The sequence below is a fragment of the Rhincodon typus genome, chromosome 25 (assembly GCF_021869965.1).
Source record: "Rhincodon typus isolate 14 chromosome 25, sRhiTyp1.1, whole genome shotgun sequence".
Taxonomy (NCBI): Eukaryota; Metazoa; Chordata; class Chondrichthyes; order Orectolobiformes; family Rhincodontidae; genus Rhincodon; species Rhincodon typus.
The window spans coordinates 20,788,901-20,812,743 of NC_063356.1; the positions used below are offsets into that span (position 1 = coordinate 20,788,901).

The window sequence follows — 23,843 nt, forward strand, 5'->3', positions numbered from 1 at the left end:
GGTTCACTAATGCCCTTTAGGGAAGGAAACTGCCATCCTTACCTGGTCTGACCTACATGTGACTTCAGACCCACAGCAATATGATTGACTCTTAACCGCCCTCTGGGCAATTAGGGATGGGCGATAAATGTTGTTTCAGACATAGTAGGAACTGCAGATGCTGGAGAATCTGAGATAACAAGGTGAAGAGCTGGATGAACACAGCAGGCCAAGCAGCATCAGAGGAGCAGGAAGAAGAAGGTTCTAGGCCCGAAACGTCAGCCTTCCTGCTCCTCTGATGCTGCTTGGCCTGCTGTGTTCATCCAGCTCTACACCTTGTTATCTGGGCAATAAATGCTGCCTGGCCAGCAACACCCCTCATCCCATGAATGAATAAAAAAAAACAATTTGTGGTGACAATGGAAGAATGAACTTCTATTCATACCAGCACCATTCAAAACCTCAGACTTCGCTGCCAGTGATGTATATTTTCATCAACTGTGGTCTCTGGTGAGATGGGGAATTACAGCAGCCAGTTTGTGCACAGCAGGATCCTACAAACAGCCATAAAATTATGACCAAATAACCTACTTTAGTAATGTTCAGGACACTGAGAGAGTGCCCCAGTGTTTCTTTTCAAATTGTGTTGAAGAATCTTCTACATCTATTAGTGAATACAGTTAAGACCTACGTTCAATACTTCATTCATTTAATGGTATGTCCCACAGTGCAGTAATCCTTCAGTTATGAGGTGAAGTTTGGGAACAGGTCATGGTCTTGAATCCTGCAGTTTGCTTCAGAAATGAAGAAGGGTCTAGGCCAAAACGTCAGCCTTCCTGCTCCTCTGATGCTGCTTGGCCTGCTGTGTTCATCCAGCTCTACACCTTGTTATCTTAGAACTTGGGTTGCCTTTTTATGCTACATCTTTGTGAGCATGCTTGAAAATGTTTAGCTAGAGTGACAGAATGATTATTTCAAACATTGTATTACACTTCATAAAGGTACAGGTGTAATCAGAGTTGGTTGCAGGTAATCAATTCCTCAACAGTTGTTTTGACCATTGTCGGGTATGATCTAGTATCAGGTGAGACTACTGTCTTAAGCAGGTCCTATCTGGAAGAAAAGGCAGCCAACTATGGAAATTTCAATAGATCCATTGCACTTTTTTTTAATCATGTGGGTTCCATATTCTAGATAGTTGACTAGACAGAGAACAGATTTGAGTGTGGTGTCCTGGACAGTTCCAGTCTACTTCCTTGGATGGATCTAGGCTCCAAAATTCCCTTGGATTTTCCCTTGATCCTGACTTGATGAGGATTAACTGATATATGTACAACCATATCAAAAAGTGTTTTTAAATATGTGGAAGGTAACAATTAATGAGGGAGAGTATCAAGACCAGTTTAAAGATCTCTTTATAATGTTGTAGGATATTTGCTGCTCACCTTTTGGTTCAGAAAAATTGAAGCTTGACGTTTGTTGTTTTGTAAGGTCCTTTGTGTCCTTTAGGAATGGTGAATCTGCCATTATCACCTTGTCTGACCTAGATGTGACTCCAGGTCACAATTAACTGCCCTCTGATGTGGCAAGGCAAACCACTCAGTATATCTAACTGCTTCAAAGTCTGATAAAAAAAAAAGAAAGGCAGACGACTGGCACACATCACTGTCAACCCTGCAAAACCTGCCTTACTCTGGGTGTACCCACGCCACATGAATAGTAGTGGTTCAAGAAGGCAACTCATACCATCACTTTCTCAAGGGAAATTAGGGATGGGCAATGAAGGCTGACCCAGCCACTGCTGTCTATATCCCACGGATCATGTAAGAAAATGGTTTGTTTTTCTGTAGTGGTGAGGTCTTTTAACAGACTTTGTCTCCTGCTGTAAGATATGAGGCTGAATTTTCAAAGAGAGCTCAGGAAGCTGACCTATGGAATAATTCCATGTCTGGGCTCGGTGCCTTAGCTGCACCACTCTCACAATGTTAATGCGCTTATTGGCCAGATAGTGAGCCCAATTAGAGGGACTGAACATCCCCAACAGGCAGCGACTGCCTGTCCAGTATCAGTGGCAAAGGCAGACAGCTGCCATGATGGGGGCTGTTGCTGCTAATGCAAAGAGAGCCTGACAGCAGCATTGAAAAGGGGTGGAAGGGGCCATGAAGATAAAGTGAAGGCCCAGTGCAGATGCCAACTCAAGTAGCTCCATGAGAAACAGTTTGAACTGCAAAACCAAATAGACTTTATTTGGCCTCGTGGTATACTTGACTGCTGTGCATTGATATGCAGCAGTTTATTTGGATTGCCAAAATATGGTTTGAAAATTCCTTTCTGCACTGCCCATTTAACATGCCCATTAAGGAATTCAATGGACCTTTAATTGGAAACAAACAGGTTTTCCTTTCCTTCCTGCACTCCCTTTGAAAATGATAACCTACCCTAGCAGTCTCAGGATCCAAGGTAACCTCAGGGACAACGATTTTTAAATCGTGCCCACATTGGGTCTGCACCTTGTGGCCCAACATGTCAGACTATTCGACTGCTTTATGCATCACTGACTATTCATTTATTCTGATAATGCTGCTGTTTGAGGTAGTTATACTGGAAGAGTCAGTCTTGGACCATAAGGTTGCATGAGAAGCAGGTGTAGGTGAGTCATTTGGCAGAATTACTGACAGAAATGCAACTTGAGTTATGTTATATCCCCTGCAGCACCCTGCAACCATATTCCATACCTTTCTTCTATGACCAAGTGGTTGGTTTTGCACCTTTGAATCAATATTAATTCCCATCTACAATTCATGGTTGTACGTGCACTCTATATTTGGTCTGTGGTATTTTCTGATTCTTTACATATAGATTAATGCAGTCTGGATGACTTGAATTATCCTCAAGTCCTTTTGAGTGATTTGAGATATTCCACATGTAAGATGAACCCAGGGTAAATATGTGCAGTTCAATGATCTATTTCCCATTTTTGTTTTTAGATATTGACGAGTGCTCCTTTGACAGAACATGTGATCACATCTGTGTGAACTCACCTGGCAGCTTCGAATGCTTTTGCCACAAGGGGTACACATTGTATGGCCTGACTCACTGTGGAGGTAGGTGGATGCTGTCAGATTTCACATTGTTCTGGGAAGAGCTGGAATGAAAACTTGGTCATACAGGGAACTGAGGATGAGTGAAGTTGACAGTTTGGTAAATCTGAACTCTTCTGTCCATACATAAGGGAGTTCTGAATTGTGTTCATCTTGGAACATGTTAGACAGTCGTATTCTGATTATGGTTCTATTCTCCATCAAATCTGCAGCAAACAGCATATCTGTGTTGTGATGATATGTCTATGAGACTATAGAAACAGACCCTGTCCTGAGAAATGCTGCAGTTCATTATCATCAGAGTTTCGTGTTCTATGTTTGGGAGGCGGGTGTTGGCACCATGCCTTCGTATCTCTCTGCAAACTGGATTGTTTGTGAAAGGATACCTGCATCTCACCTGGGTGGGAATCTGAACCACACTGTAAGCACATCAGGGCTGTGTAACAGAACACACTTGTGTTCTAATTACTTGATATTTTTGTACATAAGAAATAGGAGCAGGAGTAAGCCTTTAGGCCCCTTGAACCTGCTCCACCGTTCAATAAGATCATGGCTGATCTTTTCATGGACTCAGCTCCACTTACCCGTTCACTCACCATAACCCTTAATTCATTCACTGTTCAAAAATCTATCTATCTTTGCCTTAAAAATATTCAATGATGTAGCTTCAACTGCTTCACTGGGCAGGGAATTCTGTAGATTCACAACCTTTTGGGTGAAGAAGTTCTTCCTCAACTCAGTCCTAAATCCCATTGCCCCCTTCACAATTTGCACTTGTTACCCATCGTTCTGAAGCTGGAAAGGTCAGACAAATATACCTGCCCCTGATAATGTCGCCCTGGATCCCAATGGAGATACAATAGTATTGACTTGGGTGGCCCAGCCATTGATTTATTTTGGGTTTATTCTCCTTTGAAAAAGTTCTCCGTTTGTCCTCATCAACTTCTGATAGTGCAGTGTGTGTCGTTGTGGATCTTAGTTCCAAAAGTACAAGTTTGCTAAGACCTTTGTTGCAAACTCCCCACTACCCTGATCATAATTCTGAATGAAGGCAGATTTAATAGTATCTTTCAAAAGAAAGCAGATACTTACTTGGAATAGAAATATTTTGTAGGGCCATGGAAAAAGAGCAAGGGATATTGGATATTATCCAATCAGGTATTTCTTTCAAAGAGACAACATAAATATAATGGGTTGATTGGACGTTATCTGTGTTGTATGAGTTGGATTTTACAGTTCTCTGTGGGGTGAGGAAAAGAGAGCAGGAACTGGGTGATCCACTTACCCCCACCATCTCAAACTTGTTCAAGCGAGTGTTGGCTGGCCAATTAGTGGCCATCTGATGGCAAGGAGGTCAATGAGAGATGTAACCTGGGGGACAGGATTGTGGCTGATTGGGGCTGTCAGTGGGATATCAAGCAGCAGACAGATGATGCCATAATACATAAGTCAATCACGGCTTTGAATTTAAAGGCCATATGCTCTCTGAATATTTCCTTTTTTGATTGAGGGTTCAAAAATGAGTTTAAAAAACATTTTCAGAAACATCCACCTTCACCAGAGGATATTACTGCTATATTCAGTCATGAACCCAGTTGCAGGCCTGACCTTCCTTGCACCTTTGTGTCACCTCCTCATAACTGCAGTAAATCACTCACAAACATTTTCAGAGCTGACATCCAAAAGAAGCAGAGGACACTGAAAAATTTCAAGTAATTGGATCTTTCACAAGCACCACAGCTTCTTTCTTACTCGTTTCAAAACAGTGGCTGAGCTTTTGGTTTCTGTACCTGCTCGCCTTTTGTAACATCTGAAAAAATGTTACAGAAACATCATGCTCTATTTTAGGAAAGCCTACCTGAATTATGGACTTAAAACCCAGAGCAAAACTCTAGAATAGTCCTTTCAACTTGATTCTAGCTAATGAATAGGCTATTGGACCAATACTGTTCACACTGTCATCAGATTTTTAGAGTCTAGGAGTCATACAACACGGAAACAGACCCTTCGGCCCAACTTGTCCATGCTGATCAGGTTTTCTCAACTGAACTAGTCCCATTTGCCTGCATTTGGCCCATCTCTCTAAACTGTGCCCATCTGTGTACCTGTCCAAAAGTCATCAGGAGGTGTTTTTCTTCTACGTATAAGCTGATCCTACTCTCCCGTTGAGAAACCTACTTCCCATTAAATGTTTGGCTGTTCCAATGTTGGAAGATGATGAAAGCAGATTGCATTAATCAGCCTGCAGTAGGCAGCATACCCTCTGATCGTTAAAGTTTGCATTGATACGTGGGTGACATACCATCCTGTCTCAATCTCCTGAGGCATTAAGAGTTTGTGGAAGTGAAGTCACATATAGGTAAGGTAGCAGGTCTCCTTCCTTGAAAAATGGCAGCAATGCACCTTGGCAAACTCCATGGTATTTCCTGGTGTCATGTTCTTCTGAATCCTTGTTGCTCATCTTACTTGCACTTTCTGTTTGTACACACGACATTCACACACAATACAGGATGCCAGATAGTCCAAGTTCATAGAACCTGGTATTTTATTATGGTACTCCATTTCATAGAACTCACAATCCAGTTAACAGAACATCTTGTATGAGAAGCAGCTGGTTATCATTTGAAACCCTAGCCACCTTTTACAGCAAGAAAGTACTTTTTTTTCTACACCTTAATTTAGAGAAACATTCAGTATGTATTTTTCAGTTTAATCCAACGCTGAAGTACTGCAAACTGAGCGACTAGGGTGAAAAGCTCCTTTGTTATTGTATTTTGTTATATGTCGTGATGATCCTTGTAAAATTAAAAGCTTACGTTCACACTTCAGTTTCAAAACTAATTTTAAAATAACTGGCATTTATAGTGACCTTGAGATTGACATACTATGGAATGTTTAAGCAGCTATTGTTATAAGTGTTTAGAATGTCTTTTGTGGGGCAGCAACCATGTTACTAAAATGCTGATACTGCCTTCAAAGTGGTTACCGTGACATACAAATAGCTGCATGAAAGACATTTTCATATAGTACAGAACAAAAAGGTTCTCTAGGTTTAAATACGTTTGATTTTAACTGGACAAAGAAAATGTACTTTCAACATTGTGGCAACGATTTAGTTCTGTACTATCCCAGCAGACCATTACATTAGATATTGAAGCCAAAGCTCTCTATCTTTTTGCTTGTTATGCTTCCAATTCTGCAATTTTTTTTAGAAAATAGCCGGTAATATCTGATAACTCATGCATTTCTGAACTTGCGGCTTTAAGATTAAAATGCTTGTTTAGTATTGCCACTTCAAAAGGCGAGTTGAAATGCAGTTTGTGACTTGTAGGGGGTGGGGTCTCACAACAAGCAGTGTTATGTTTCTGTACTCACCGTGAGATAAGAAGACTTTTTCTGAAAACGCTGCCATGTGGAATTTGAGCAAAGATCAAAATACAAATTAACCGCAGTAATGCACATTAAAGCAGCAGTCACCTTTTGATGACTGGTGAAATTAAATCTGATATTCGCACAAAACCCCTTGTCATGTACATCAGCCTAGCCACAACATTCCCAACTTGTAACCCTTTAAGGAGTAAAGGTCATATGTTTTCTGAGAAATACATTGTTCATTGTTTACTTTAAAACAAAATAAGGTTGAATATTTTAAAACTGATGCAAAGAAATCCAAATCCAGACATATCGTTCGCTTGAAAGACTAAAGAAATTTTCCAGCTCATCCACTTAATAGTGTTAGTGCCATAATCGAGGGCTCAAAGAGAGTTGTGCAACATATAATTCAAGTGATTACATTTGTACAATGAGTTGTTGGATCATAGAATCTTTTGTCATATGGAATAGCTGAGCCAGCAACATCACATCTTATGCTAAGTTTATTTCTGTACAGGAGGAGCTGACACAGCTGTGATAGGCCAGAAGTTCTTCTTTTGCACTGCAACTTCCTACAATTCTAATTTTACTGTTTTCTTCCCAGCCCAGCTCTTTCTAGTAGAAATGCATAGGATATAAATGGATAAATGTGCTGCTCAGTGGACGTTAATTCCTGTAAACTATGAAGGTCCTGAAATCGACCCCTGTGTTGAATTAGCTCATATCAAACGAGGCAGCAAGTTGCCTCAATGATCCTTTGTTCTAATTGCCAGAGTTTGGGAAGGGCAATTCCACAAAGGTTCCAACTCCTGATCACTCCGGAATAAGTGGTCACAGTCCCCAGTCAGGCTTCAGAGATCAAACAGTGGTTCCAGTATCCAATTGCCCTCCTTACTATAATTCATGATTTTTCTATTGTTTGCATCTCCAAGAAAACTTTCAATCAAGCATTGTAATCGCCATCCATCTGCTTTCCGATCAACTGCTCAGCATAGTGCCGCCTTGGCAAGGCAAATGCTTCAAGGTACAAGGCACAAAGAGATTGTTAAATTGAATTAAGCTAAATGGCCCATTGGAGTTGGCTCACACTCACGTGTGCTTTATTTTTCTAACAATACAGAAGCTGCATTGATTGTATCAAGCATCTCTTATCAGTCTCATTGTTCCACGTGTTTTGCCTAGTGCTGAATAAAAAGCAGCTTGCAAATCTTATTGACCATCACCTGGCCCAGTAATAACTCAGAGTTTAAAATAGTGTGTGTGTTTAAGAAATTCAGTGCAGATTACAGAGGAATCGCACTGCTGCAACACAGTTGGGCTGCAGGAGCCAACCTGCAATAAAAGTGGGCACCAGGACCACATGAAGAGAGCAACCAGTACCACTGTATTCCCAGTGGTATCATTCATAACAAACCAATCAAAGGAGGATTCTTCACAGCAGTATAATTGTTTGAAGCTGATGGGACTTGTACTGACAAGTGGGGCGGCTTTCCTCAACAGTACAGGGCAATCTTTACAAATGACAATAAACATTTGACTGGTTGGCATTTCGACTTTCAGCTGAGCACGGCAAGGTAGTTAAAGGTTTCAAAACCATGTTGTATAGCTGGAGCTAAGTCACTGATGAATCAAGATCTGATTGAATGGTGGAACAGATTTTCTTATGTGTGGGTCTTGTGGATCCTGGATGTTTTGAAGTGAGCTGGGCAATGTCAGATTTTTTTTTCTAATTCCTGTCTTGAAATTCCTCACCACTGCCCTGCAAAGCCAGTCAGTCTAGGTGAAAACTCACCCAACCAGGACAAGCAAGATGGAAGGGTTTGGGGTGATAACTACAAAAAAATGCTCTTAATGGGATCAAATCCAAAGTTACTGCAAGTGGGAAGGTTGGGTTGCAGAACATTTCAAGGCTGTGTTCTGATTATATTACACCTGGTTAGTGTAAAACTCTTTTGAGTTAAGTCTGAAAAGCCCAGATACTCTCCTTTTTACCCCAGCACAATTCATACTCTTTAATAAAATGCTATGAAGTGAATGAAGGCTCAAATCCTAGAATGGCCACTAAAACAGTGTCCAGAAGACAAGGTCAGTTTAAATCTTGTGACAAGAGTGGCATAGAAAATTAATGTGGCAGAAATCCTTGGCTGTCTTATCATTGTTAGAAAGAACCAGGGACACAGGATAGTAATTGATTGACTTGCATTGAAGGGATCCTTTAGAGTTTAATTCATGAGAGACTGGAAAGGACAATTGGATCAGGTTAATAGTGTAGGCACAATGTAATTTAAGAACACCTTTAATCCAGTTTCCCACAAAGTGTTGACAGACTGAAGTAACTATGACTAATGGGATCAGCTTCAGGAATGCTGACTGAATTTCTGGCTTAAGCCTTTCACTCTCTTGATGAGAGTGAGTTTCTGCCTTAAACAGTACCACATTGCTGAAGAAACTAATTTACAGTTGGTTTATTAAAAGCTCATTACCTTTTTTTTAATACCACAGACAGCCTGTAATACAGTGGAAACAATCTCCCATACCCAAGAATGGGTTTTTCTTTGTGATTCCGTGGTTACTATGGCGGAGACTGTAACCAGGATTTTGTTTCAAAGACTATATTTGTAACTAGATAAATCCTACAGTAGCAAGGATTGATTTGCAAGTGTCTGTTTATAGCCATGTAATCAGAGAACTTATAGATATGTTGTTATAATTCCACCAAATGATGTGTTCTACGCCAGTAACTATAGAGTCAAGGCTGTAAAAAGATATGACTAACTTAATAATTACAGTCTTCAATTACTTTGTTATAGATATAAGAAATACCATGGGGAACATACAGTATAAATTTTAATTGAAAATATTTTTCCCTTTCTAAAACTTTTCTTTTTTCTAATCAGAAGGCCTGGATTTTCATCCTTGAAGCAGGTAGCAGGAGTTGGGTAAGTTCCCAACTTGGTCTGCATGCCTCAGAGGAAAGTGCTGGGAAAGACAGGATTTTCATTCCAGGGATGTAAATGTAGGTTGCAGTAGAGCTGTGAAAAATATTTGCAGGCAGACATTGGGTGCAAGTGGCTGTTTAAAAGCCTGCCTCAGTTCTGTGAGACTTCACCCCAGAAGGAGGCTGTAATGGTGAGGAAACAGTTTAATCCTGTCAACAAAGGAACGCTTAACTAATTGCAAAGCAGGAAAATTCTAAATCATAGAGTTAATTAATTCATTGAAAAATGAATGTTGAATATCTCACTCAAGGCTGCATATGCTCAGGAGCTTCAATATGGAGAAAGATGTGTGGATGCTGTTGTAATGAATACTGTGCCAATTGTTAAATTTAAATCTGAGATTGAGCTCAGATATACAGTAAACAGCCAGTATAAAATGTTCCAGGTTTGTGCATATGAGATAGAAATAAATGCATGTGAGTTTACCAGTCTGCAAAAGATAAATTAGGGTTATGGCTTTTTTTTTGGATAGAAACAAGTGTCAGTTACTTCGAAAAAATTTTTTGTTGCTAACTTACACCTGTTGTCTTGTACAAATTTAAGTACTGCAATGTCGGGTTAATTAATGCATACCTTGTGTGCTGTTGCTTTAAGTTTAATGGAGTGTTGATCATTTTTGAGGATATTGTTGAATTCTTCTAACTTTACTTCTGTGTGAGCCCAATTACCACATATGTCAACACAAATACAGAAATATTGTAGCAGCATGACTGTGCCTGCTAATAAATGAACTGAAAACCCCTCTATTTGTAGAGTTGTCACAGATGTTAAAATTTGATGAAACCACTGAATTGCCCAATTTTATCCAACTGACAAACTCAACTCAACTCACGCGCACCAGGGTTTTCTGCCTCCCTCCCCACTCCCAAGAAATTAACTATTTGTTGTAATCAAACTTTTTTAAACCAATGGCAACAATAAGCATGTTGAATTACTAATCTATAGCTCTAGTTTGAACTCCGCCTCTTTCTTCAAATTTCATTACACATACAAACAGACGTGCCAAGAGACAAGATATAATTATTGAGGTTGATAAAGGAAAAAAGAAGTCAGAGAAGCATTGTTCTAACATCAGTCCAATTCACAGACAATTGTTTTCCTTGCTAAGGACATGGGGTTGTAAATACACTGATTCTCAGTCTTTCATTCACTAACTGAGGATTCGCCCTTTCAGTATCTTTGGAGGAGGATTTTCCTATTTTACTTGCAGCTGGGGATTTGTAGAGAGAGAAGCTTACAGAGAAAGGTGAGAGAAAGTAGCTAGCTACAAGGGATTTTCTTTTAACTCCCCACATAGGAGGGAGGGGGAGAGAGAGAGAGAGGAGATGGATGGTTTCTCTTTACAGGCTGGATGTTCCTGCTATATTGCCCATACACAAGGTTGTCCAAACAAATGGCTGTATTTGTGTTGAGCTCTCCTGAACTCAGAACAACAACTGGTCCTGATTGAAAAGCTATATATGTGCTACAATTCTCCTTTGATGAAGGTGATGGTCACATAATCACAAAGCATTAACTGGAAGAATACAGAGAGGCAGGTAATGACATCTGTCGATGTGTAACACTGGTTTGACACCAACAATGCCATTTTAGAACTCAGCACTCTAGCTAATGCCCTCATTTAACCTCAGCGAGTGAGTAGATGTTCAGCAGCACGAAGACAAACCTCATTAACCCCCTGAGCTGTGCTATTTGAACACATTATCATGTACTTTCAGATTAACTGCTGTACTCATTATTTCTGCAATCAAAAAGATGTGGAGTGTTTTCCATTATGTTCAGTATTGCTAACATCCACAAGGTGTGTGCAATTGCTGAAGATGCGTTCTGACTTCAAGAATTCTGCACAAATTGCTTATCCAAGAAATGAATGCAAAAGTTTACATTTCCCCTAGTTTACTACGTAAAAGGGGAAATGAGCAGATGTGACACAGAGGCAAGCTGAGTAGGAGTGCTCTTATCAGGAAAGAATAGAAACCCAGAGTGGTCAAGACCAGTTCTTCTCCCCGAACCTTAGCAAGAAGGATCTGCACTTCACTAAGGAGCTAATGAAATCTGTGACTTGAGAACAGGGTAAGGATGGCATTGCTGATGTCTGAGAAAGTGACTGCAGCCATGAACCTTCCTGCATCTGGCTCTTTCCAGGCTACAGTAGGACATATTTGCAACATCTACTTTACTATTCCCCATTACATAAGGGTTGGCACTGAGGGTCTGAGGACATTCAGTCCATTTATTCATAGATCATAGATTCCCTAGATCATAGAATCCCTAGAGTGTGGAAACAGGCCATTCGGCCCAACAAGCCCACACCGGCCCTCTGAAGAGCATCCCACCCAGACACATTCCCCTAATTTCCCATGTCTAACCCAACTAACCTAAACATCCCTGGACACTATGGGCAATTTAGCATGGCCAATCCACCTACCTGGCACGTCTTTGGACTGCGGGAGGGAACCGGAGCACCCAGAGGAAACCCACGAAGACACAGGGAGAATGTGCAAATGCCACACAGACAGTCGCCTGAGGCTGGAATTGAACGCAGGTCCCTGATGCTGTGAGGCAGCGTTGCTAACCACTGAGCCACCGTGCCACCCTTTTGCCTAAGAAAAGCAAACAGGCTGTATTGTGAGGATTGCAGGCTTCCCATGATGGAGGGTGACATTCAGTCAGTGGGGGTTGCTTTTGTCAACTTTGAGATGCACCACAATTGACGTCCAAACTGCCAACTTTTCCCACTGCTGGCAATATGACATATCGGTGGCAAGATACTGAGCTCTCCTCCTGTGTTTCCCCTTACACTCTGCTCTTCTTCAGTCTTCCAGCCTACTCTGAGTTCTTCCAATTCAGTCAGTAAAATGGCTATTCACCTTATTGACATTTGGTACCACTATATTTACAAAAGAATTGAAACTGAGGATATTAGGCAATTCTCCTAGAGTTTTGGCATGGGAGGAAACAGTGAATAATCTCAAATAATCTCATTTTCAAAGGCCACAGTGGTGATATCACCTGGTGTTATCCTGGCAATAGACATGATGATTAATCCACTGAGATAATAGGAACTGCCAATGCTGGAGTTGCTGGGATAGGAGATGCTGTGAAAACAAGTTTTAGTGAACACAGAATTGAATGGGAAAATGGGAACAGATGATAATGAAGGTGAACAGGGAAAAAATACAAACGGAAATCAATTTGCAGAGAAGAGAATTAACTTCTGAGGAACCGTTAACCATCCTTTCCTCTTTCCATCTTGCAGATGAGATGTTAAGTTGAGGCTCCATCCACATTTTTAGGTGGATGGAATGAAGCCATGGTACTGTTTTATAGAGGAGAAAAGGGAGCTGTCCCTGGTGTCCTGCCAAACTTTTGTCACTCAACCAACATCATTAAACAAGAAGATCTGATTATCCATCTCATTGCTATTAGTGGAACTGGCCGTGCACAAGTTGACTGCCTACATTGGAACACATCTTAAAAAAATGTAATTAGCCATAACGCTATTGAGGACATTCTAAGATTGTATAAGCCACTTTATAGATACAAATCCTCCTTTTTCACAGATGCTGCGTGATGTGACCAGTCCAGCATTTTCTGTTTCCATTTCAGAAATACAGCATATGTGATATTTAACTTTTTGGTTCAAAATAGTGATGTGGAGCAACAGAAGTGCTGTGAAAACCAGTTTAAAATGACAAGGCTTTAATTGTATATTATCACGATTGAAATGCTTTATAATGTGATATTAATGTTGATTAACAAGTTGGGAACAAGCTGTTACTGGCTGTTGGTAACTGTTTGAGCCAGTGTATATGAATCTGTATATATTATGAGGGTTCTGTGTTTGGTTTGCAGTCTGTACTGGTAGGGGTGTAAAGATTGGCCTTTGTATTCTTAGCTTGGGAAGAGGGTAAAACAGCTGGAGTTGCTTTTCTTGGCCACGTGGAAAGTGTTTGTGTGTCTGAGCAGGAATTAGTCTTGCTGCCTCCAATTAATGAAAATATCAGAGGGTTTGTGGTGCCTGGTTCAAATGGAAATAAATGGGGACAGTGCTCAAGTTGGACCTGTTAGTGTCTAGAGAAGACAGCTGTGGTTCCTCCTGAACTCCAGTCGTCCTCATTTATAACATTAGTACAGCAAAGTCTAGGTACATCGAGAACTGAGGTTAGATTCTGAAACCCATTTGGATCATGTTCTTTTTTCACCTTAATTACACAATGATGTTGATTGCGACTGAATTTCTCTCAAAATTCATCATCCAGGTTAGATTGCTTTCCTCTTGCAATTATTTACTGACGATTAATTAAAATGAGGTTGTTGGATATTATATAAAGTAAATTTATCCTGCAGGATTTAATTATGTGGTTTTTAGACTGCAAAGGTAATTGATTTTACAGTTGCTATCTTGCACTGAATTATGTATCAGTGATGGTTAACATCTGTTTTGGTGATTTCTGTTTATGGAAGTAAGTATTTCTCTTCTTCCTTTTCTACCTGTTTTCACTTTTCTTATGTCATTTAGCTCAGCCTGGTTGAGAGAACATGTTAGTTTTATAACACACGGTGAAGTGAATAAATATAATCTGATAGCTATTACAGAGACATGGCTACAGGAAGACCAGGATTGGTTCCTGAATATTGAGGAGTATATGACACTGAAGAAAAATGGGAAGCTAGGTCAAAATGGAGGGGTAGCACTGTTAATCAAAGATGGTATTAGTGCAGTTATAGAGTCATAGAGATGTACAGCATGGAAACAGACTCTTTGGTTCAAATTGTCCATGCTGACCAGAAATCCTAAATTAATCTAGTCCCATTTGCCAGCATTTGGCCCATATCCCTCTTAAACCCTTCCAATTCATGTACCATCCAGATGCCTTTTAAGTGTTGTAATTCTACCAGCCTCCACCACTTCCTGTGGCAACTCATTCCATACACACACCCTTTGTGTGAAAACATTGCTCCTTAGGTCCCTTTTAAATCTTTCCCCTCTCACCTTAAACCTATGCCCTCTAGTTTAGGACTCCCCTACCCTGGGGAAAAGACTTTGGCTGTTCACCCTATCCATGCCCCTCATGATTTTATAAACTTCTATAAAGTCACCCCTCACCCTCCGGCACTCCAAGGAAAATAGCCCCAGCCTATCCAGCCTCTCCCTATAGCTCAAACTGTCTAACCCTGACAACATCCTTGTAAATCTTTTCTGAACCCTTTCAAGTTTCATAACATCCTTCCTATAGCTGGGAGAGCAGAATGAATGTGGTATTCCAAAAGTGGCCTAACCAATGTCCTGTACAGCTGCAACATGACCTCTCAACTCAATACACTGACCAATAAAGGCAAGCGTACCTAATGCCTTCTTCACTACACTACCTACCTTGGCCTCAACTTTCAAGGAACTATAAACCTGCACTCCAAGGTCTCTTTGTTCAGCAACACTCCCCAGGACCTTATCATTGGTGTATAAGTCCTGCCCTGATTTGCCTTTCCAAAAGGCAGCTCCTCACATTTATCTAAATTAAGTTCCATCTGCCATTCCTCAGCCCATTGGCTCATCTGATCAAGGTCCCATTGTACTCTGAGGTAATCTCCTTCACTGTCCACTACACCCCCAATTTTGGTGTCATCTGCAACCTTACTAACCATACCTCCTATGTTCACATCCAAATTGTTTATGGAAGCAACAAAAAGCATTGGATCTGGCACTGATCCTTGCAGCACGCCTCCAGTCCGAAATGCAACCGTCCATCACCACCCTCTGTCTCCTACCTTTGAGCCAGTTCTGTATCAAAATGGCTGCTTCTCCCTGTATTCCATGTGATCTAACCTTATCAACCAGTCTACCATGTGGAACTTTGTCGAATGCCTTACTGAAGTCCATATAGATTATGTCCACCACTGTGCCTTTATCAATTCTCTTCATCACTTCAAGAAAAACTCAATTAAGTTAGTGAGACACAATTTCCCATGCATAAAGCATTGTTAGAGATGACCTTAGTTCAGGGATCAAGATTTACAATCAGTTTGGCTGGAGATGAGAAGTAGTAGGGGAAAGAAGTCACTGATCTACAAACTCCAGAACAATAACCACAATGTGGGGCAAAATATGTAAGAATAAATGCTGTGTGCTTGTGATAAAAGGATAGCAAAATCATGGGTGACTTTAATCTATATATAAGCTGTAAAAAATCAGATTGGCAGGAGAAATCTAGATAAGAAGTTTTCAGAATGCTTTCAAGATGGATTTTTTTTAGAGCAGCGTGCTTTGGAACTGACCAGAGAGCAGGTCTTGATATTGTGTAATGTGGCAGGGTTAATTAATGATCTCAGAGTAAAGAACATAAGAAATAGGAGTAGGAGAAGGCTATTTGTCCCCTCATGTCTGCCCCACCATTCAGTATGATTATAGTCATAGAATCCCTACAGTGTGAAATTATGGCTGATCTGGATCAGGCATCAACACCTCTTTCATCACAGCCACCAACTCTCTAACATTTCAAAACTCTATCTACCTCCTCCTTAAATACTTTCAGTGATCTAGTCTCCACATCACTCTGTGTTTCATGCAGAAGAACACCTAGATCCCTCTGTATTGCTCCAACTAAATAATAGTCTGCCTTTGATACTTCCTACTAAAGTGTATGACCTCCCCTCACATTAAACTCCATCGACCAACTTTTTGTCCACTCACTCAACCTCTCTCTTTGCAGATTTCTTATATCCTCAACATAACATGTCGTCCCACCTATTTTTGTAAATTTAGACACATTACATTCTGCTCCGTCCTCCAAGTCATTAATAAAGATAGTAAATCATTGAGGCCATAGGACTGATCCTTGTGGCACTGACTAGTTATGAGTTTCCAACCTGAAAAAGATGCATTTATCCTGATTTTCTATCTTCTGCCAATCCTCAATCCATGCTAATATATTACCCCCAGTACCATGACTTGCTATCTTGTGCAGTAACGTTTTATGTGGCACCTTATCAAATATCTTCTGGAAATTTAAATACAATACATCTAGCCATTCCCCTTTATCAACTATGCTCGCAACTCTCCTCCAAAAACTCTAGTAAATTTATCAAAAATGATTTCCCTTTCACAAAACAGTGTTGGCAGTGTAAGCCTTTCTAAATGTCTTGCTATTTCTTCATCGATAATTGACTCTAGAAATTTCAACTGGTCATCAACAGATATAAGGCTAATTGGCCAATAGTTTCCTGCTTTCTGTCTCCCTCCCTTCTTGGCCAGGAGCCGTCACATTAGTGTCTCTCCAATCCACTGGAAACCCTCCCAGAGTTCAGTGAGTTCTGGAATATTTGAACCACACCCCCATTACCTCTGCAGCCATTTCCTGTAAAACACTTGGATGCACGCCCTCAACTCGTGTGGCTTTAGTCGCACTTTTGTCTCTCTGATAGAGACTTTTACAAGTTATTTCCTCCTGTTAGCACATTGCTTATGTTATCTTTGGGATGTCTATCATATGTTCCACTGTGGAGACCAAAATATTGGTTTTAACAATTTACCACTTTCTTGTTCTCCATTATTAATTTTCCAATTGCGTCCTCCAAGGCTCCCACACTTACTTAAGCTACAGTCTTTTTATTATCCATAGAAGCTTATTTGTTTTTATATTTCTTGCCAATTTACTGTTGTAATCAATTTTCTCCCTTTTCGTTAGCTTTCTTGTCATCTGCTTGTTCATAAAAAAAAAACCCAATCCTCTTGCCTACCACCAGTTTTCACCATTTTGTATGTCTTAGTTTTTGATTGGTTACTTTTCATATCCGTCTTTGTTAACAATCCTTGATGCACTCTGGAAATTTGTCTGTTATCAGTCAACCATGTTATCATTGCCCATCTGATTTGTCCAGTCAATTTGCAGATTAAAGTCACTAATTTTGATTGTAGTGCCCTTCTTACACACCATCATTATTTCCTGATTTATACTTTGTCCTACAAAGGCAACTCTTTAGAACCTATAGAGAATACCCACCTGTGACTTCTTTCCCTTGCTATTCCTTATTTCCACTGAAACTGATTCCACATTCAGATCTGTTGCAGTTGTGTCACTACGCATCATCATACTGTCACCAACCTTTATTTAAAAAGCACTTTTTCATCAGTAGAGACATCAAACATTTCAAAGACATTTGGACAGGTACATGAATAGGAAAGGTTTGGAGGGATATGGATCAAATGCAGGCAAATGGGACTAGTTCAGTTTGGGATACCTGTTTGGCATGGATGAGTTGAACCTATGGATCTGATTCCATGCTGTAAGACCCTGTGACTCTATGGGAGTAATAGTTTGCATCACCCTTGGTCTACATCCTGACAGAGAGAAGGGGCAGAAGTGCCACAGAGCAGAACACACCACTGAGAATTGGAGGAGGTAGGATTGCAAAACTTGCTCAGCAGGAGGCTGATTCATGTGGTATATTATGGAAGCCATTAAACTACTGCAAATTCACTGAAGAAGTGTTTCAAATATCTCCGCTTCACCATGGAGGTCCTAAGTGAAATCTGTCACCTTCCACAGTAGAGCCAGGGTAAGGATGGCATTGTCAGTGGTTGGGAAGGTGGCCATGTACTTTAATGCATTGGTCTCCTTGCAAGCTAAAGCTGATTATTAGCAACATCCCTGAGTTCACCATCGCCAGTTACTAAAAGAGAGGTCAGTAAGGTTATAAGAGAAATGAATACATTGTATATTTTCATTACAGTGAGAAGTAAGTGGAGCAAGTGAGCTCCTGGTGTCATTAACTGCACACACCTCACTTTGCCAGTCCTGCATGCCAACTCTGAGATGCGCTACAACCTCAAGGGGTTCATCTACCTCATTGTCCAGCTGGCATGTAATAAGGCACAGTACGTCACTGCAAGGCAGTGCCCAGTATCCTAACAGCAGTTCTGTTGCTTTTACACTGCACAAGTCTACTGTATCATCGTCAATTGTGCCACCACAGCGAAGTGGAGAGAAGCAACTGAGAGCCAGGGATATCCCCTGACCTCATGGCTCTTGACTCTGGTGTGCAACCCATGTCCATGTTGAAATTGTGCATTAAAAGTGAAAGCCATGCTGCAACATGGAATATGATGGAGCAGATCATTGAGGTGCTTAAATAATGCAACTCCTGCATGGACAGCTCTGGATGAGCCTTTCGTTAGATTACAGAGTGGGTGTCAAGTCTCACGATGGCCTGCTGCTGACCCCACAGCATGAGAGCATTGCTTTTGCTTCCAGGTATATGGGAAATGCTAAGGAGGAGGCAATCAACATACTCCCTTTCTGGCCAAGTGGTCTGTGATTGATTCATTCACCTACAATATCAGTGAACACAATCCCAATTCCATACCTTACTCTTCATCTGTCATGGACCATCACAGGATCCTGTTGGCCAAAATGCTAAATTTAAAGCACATTTATATATAAAATATTGTTGCCATGTTGAAACAAAAGTTAATTAATCAACCTTGTGCATTCCCTTAATGTCTGTCTTCAATGGGCCTTCATAGGCTAGGAAAACTAGAATTAACTAGGAAAGCATCTTCTAGACCATCTTGAGCACCTCAGGAACTTTGCATTGAGAACAACAACTTGTGAATATATATTTATATACAGAGACATTGTATTCAGCATTGTCTAAAGGCACTTCATTGGAGAGATTCTCAAACAGTTTGAGGAGTGTTAGAATTCTGTAATGCATATGGAGACTGTATCACAGACTTCAGAGTTAAAAACAATTTGCAGACCAGAAGCAATGAACTTTTGTTTTCCTCCCCGCTACAAATCCTCCCAAACCACACCCCACATTGAACCCTCCCAAATTATTGAATGGAGATGAAGCACAACATCTTATTATTCTGCAGGCCATGGTGAGCTAGGAGACATGCCCCCCCCCCTTTGTTATGCGGCTCAGACTCATTATTTCATCTAACAGCAGACTTGCTGGCCCTTTGCCAGTAGCCTCGAGTTTGGAGTCCATTAAATTTGACTTAACAGCTTCTAATCTTTCAATTAAAGTTGACATTGTATTTTATTAATGAAATGGTACATTCTTTCTTTTTTATTTGTTCTTTAATCCTTTAATTTTTCCCTTCCCTGGAGTCACTTTGCCCTTTTAAATTCTTTATTCTTTGGACCTTTCATTTCTCTTTCCATATTTAGTTTTATAATTTTTCTATTTTTCTATGATTAAGTAAATCACTTCCTATCCTTTCTTTATTTTTCATTGTTACAACCTCTTTTCCTTTCCATCTTCCTCAAAGTGTTGAGGTCGATAACTGTTTTGAAACTGTTGCTATGAATTCTTGCTTACTGAAGAGAATTATTTTTAGGCCTAAAACCCTAACCCAATATGAGAAAATTATTTTTATTATGATACACCTACTAGAACTTGGTCTTTGCAGAACTGCATATTGAGGTAATAGTGTTGGCACTCATCTGATCCTAGATTGTTATACTTTTGCCAAGGAACCACATCAAGGTCTTAGTGAATTGTTATGACTAACACAAGTTGTGCAGGGCAGTTGTAAACATCACTGACAGACAACTGAAAAATAGCTTTTGGTCATTCTGGTAAGGGAAAGTATATCGGGCAGCATCTTGAAAGGGTTTGAGCCTTAAAAGGGATTGAGTGCCACAATTCGATGAGAGGTCGATGAGGCCTATTTGAACATCGGGAGCATCATGCTCCAGATTTTATGCTTTCGCTGAGTGCTGTCGTGAGTTTCTCACCGGCGAGTTGCCAAATAAGGAGGATTATTGCTTGTTAAACATCATGTTGACAGCCTAACTCACCTTGCTAATATTCAGCTTTCTATCTTCCCAAATTCACCAAGCACAAACCTGACATGGAAACCAGAGCGGATACCTGGTGGTTTCAGCTTGCCACTTGCTCCAAATGACCTCTATGTTGGGTACAACCAAAGTGCAGCTCAGTTCACAATCCATGGGCACCAGCCACACACACCTCTCCTCCATGGGCATTAGCATGAAGCATCCAGCAACCACTCATGACCTTGTTGGTCTCTCTAATGCACTGGCAGGTTGCTTTGAATTTGAATTGCACAGTGCGCTGGCAACTATAATTGAAAGGCTGCAGTCAGGACACTTTGTGTGCATGAACAGGGACCCAACTTACAGACTGAACTATGCTGTATCTCAGGGCTATTGCCTTGCTCTCTTAGCGTTCATTCATTTAGTGTCTACCTGCATGCTCACTGCATCCATACCCTGCCGTGCCTTGCTGTGCCAATTAGCACAATCGTATTACGAGGCTGCTTGCCTTGCTGGTCAGCAGTGCTCAGTAATGAAGGGGATGGATATCTTGTTGTGTGGCAGTGTGCTCCATCAATCTCACATTGCATCCTGTGCCAGTAGCTTCTGTGGCAGATCCACTATGTCGTGCAGCAAGCAGGCAGCTGTGTCTCAAAGTCTCAGGGGAGTCATCCTCAGCACAGTCAATGGAGGCACTGGTCAGACAAGCAGTCCTAGCACAGTAAGTCAAGGGCAGGCTCCAATACCAGACCAGTCAATTGGGTACAGTCGTCCGTCCGGTCGAGGCGTTCTCAGTCAGGGGTCCACGCCTCTGCAGTTCGGGGAGTGAGTCACAGTCAGTCCCACGGTTCCATAGCAGTCAACTCAAGCAGCAAGACTAATGCAACGGTGGAAATGTACATCTACCAGTCAGGGGTCTGGGTGCTTGTCATCTGAGGATGATGGGTGTGTGGGCCATACTCAGTCTGTTAGCTCCAGCTTCAGAAATTAAGAGGCAAAGGGGATTTGTGGAGTAAAGGGTGGGGGGCATGGCAGCAAGAGCAGCCATTGCCATGGGAATTAGACTTTGCAAGTTAGTCTTTAGGACTGGAGGCTGAAGATGGAGGTGGGGGTTTGGGGAAGATGACAGGTGTGAATGGGGACAATCGTTTCTGTAAAAAAGGGGATAATGGCAAAGCATGAATAGGAATGGGGTAATGCAGGAGAGAGTTCATGTTGATGGGTTGGGTGGGGGCCTAAGGAGGTGTGCAATTTATAGGCTTTACACAAAGAGGATTTGGATGTTTGGAAGCTCACCAACAGAGTCAGGCTGAGACTGTCACCTTCCATTGTGCTGAAAATCAAAAAGTGCACAGGAGGAAGAGTACACGTATGTGCAGGCGGGGTAAGTGACTCAGGCTGTGAGAAAGGAAGCTGTAGCACCCACCGATAATACAGCTTTTAAAGGGAAAGAACATTGCACACAGACCCATTTACTATACAGGACTGAGGCCCCCAGAGTCCCTATTCCCTGGACATCCTAATGAACCCCGCCACACACACACACGCATACATATACACATACACATACATACATACACACACACACACACACACACACACGCACACACTGTATGTGGAGGGCCGAAGGTGTCACCACAGCCATATAAATTCATTGTTCATCTTGCTTTCAGAAAGCAGTCAACATGGACCTCTGTCCACGGACCATTGTGTGTGGACATGAATTGGTGCTTGACGGTGTAACAATGACATCGGGGCTACACGGTGAGACAAACATCCAGATGTCAGGTCATTCAGTGCTATTTATAAATAAGTGCAAAATCAAGCACAGCACAGTGGCACTGCCCTGGTGTATAGGCCTCTGACCCTGGAGCTTTGGCAGGGCGATCCTAGGGAAATGGAGTCTGGATGAGCCAAATGTGCCAAAAGTAAGTTGACACTCCTCAGCAGGAATTTCCAAGGGTTGGAATAGGTAGGCAGGATGGAGATAGCAGGCCCGTCCCCCCTGGTGTGTACTGATTGGAAACCTCTGAGGCAACTGTGTGTGGCTCCTCCTCCAGCTAGATGCCTCCTGGCACTGCCATGTCTCCTTGTGGAGACAATTGGAGTACGTGCCATCTTCCCCATGCTCGGTCACCATTCCTTCAATTGAGGGGGAGGCGATGCCCAGTGATGTTATCGCTAGACTGTTAATCCAGTGATCCAGGTAATGTTCCGGGGACCTGGGTTCAAAACCCACCGTGGCAGATGGTGGAATTTGAATTTGATAAAAATCTGGAAATACGTATCTAATGATAACCATGAATCCATTGTTGATTGTTGTAAAAACCCATCTGGTTCACTAATGTCCTTTAGGAAGGGAAACTGCCATCCTTACATGTGATTCCGAACCTTGAGATTTAACTGCTCTCTGGGCAAGGGATAGGCAATGCCATCTAGCAATGCCCTCATTCATGAATGAATAAAACAAAACCTGAGGACCAATGTATAGTCGTGTGCACATCTCCAGCAACCCCTGAAGGTGCTAGACCTGGCTGTCCATGACAACTACCAACCTGTCAAAGGAGGCAACCAGGTGGTCACATGACATGCTGCACTGTCTGTTCTGTTCCACCCTGTGCATTTGAAAAAATCCCTGTTTGCCACAGGTTCCTCTGCTGCCTAGGACTGAGCAGGTGCCTGGTATCTGCCAGTCCTCCAAATGCCAGCAGTCTGGGGCATTTCTTCCTCCGCCAGCTGAGGAGCTGTCACAGTGAGGTGCCCAGCAGATTGTGGTCCCATACCGTCTGAGTCTAATGTTCCCACCAAAGTGCCAATATCTGAGCTGGTGGAGGACACAGTTGGCAGCCTTGCCAATGCTTCCTCTGAGATCTTGGCACTGTTGTCCCCAGACATCCAAGAGGTTTCTGGTGCAGCCAGTAGTTTCACCATGGACGTGGTAGAGATGCTGGAAATACCTGCAAGACAAAAGAGAGAGAAAAGTGTCATGAGCAGTGGTTAGACGTAGTGTGTGATGAATGAGACTGACAGAGAGTTGCAGTGGAATCAGGAGCGGTACTTACACGATTTGTGGGGCATGGATATCTCAGCATCTCTGTGGCAGCAGTCCCGATCTTCTGCAAGTGTCAGTATTCTCTCCTTGTAAGGGGTGAGGAGTCTAATGTCAGGCACCTTTCCACTTGTACAGGCTTTTTCTTCACTGTCTGGGCTGTCTACAGCTGTCATGAAAGAAAGGGATGGATTGAGTGGGATGAAAATGGGTGGCATGGCTGTGGCTGCTGGTGCACAGGGGTGAAAGGTGGTGAGATGTTCCAAGGGAGAGAGGAGGCAGTGCAGAGGCCTTGCAGGGTTGGGGATAGTGAGAGGGATTGAGGGAAGACATTGCAGATGATAATGACAGTGGCACAGCATAACCCTCAGTTGGAGGTTGTTGCAGTAGTGGAGATAGTGATTGTGAGATAACAAAAGAAAATGTTGCATTTACCTCGGCACAGTGGAGGAGGTTATTGATTGACTGTCTTCTGGCACTGCTGGCTATTTCTCCACACCATGAATACAGTGCGACCCAGGTGGTGACCTTGGGCCGGGCTGGCATGGTCTGGTGG

The 23,843-nt window shown here is 41.8% G+C and overlaps 1 protein-coding gene across 5 annotated transcripts in view; it reads left to right on the plus strand.

Annotated features, from left to right (window-relative positions):
- scube3 (signal peptide, CUB domain, EGF-like 3) overlaps positions 1–23,843 on the plus strand; it is a 345,848-nt gene that overhangs the window by 282,066 nt on the left and 39,939 nt on the right. For all 5 annotated transcript variants that reach the window (XM_048612197.1, XM_048612200.1, XM_048612198.1 and 2 more), the window contains one exon: positions 2,967–3,083. In XM_048612197.1, coding sequence (XP_048468154.1) covers positions 2,967–3,083 — 117 coding nt within the window. The remainder of the gene's footprint in view (positions 1–2,966; positions 3,084–23,843) is intronic.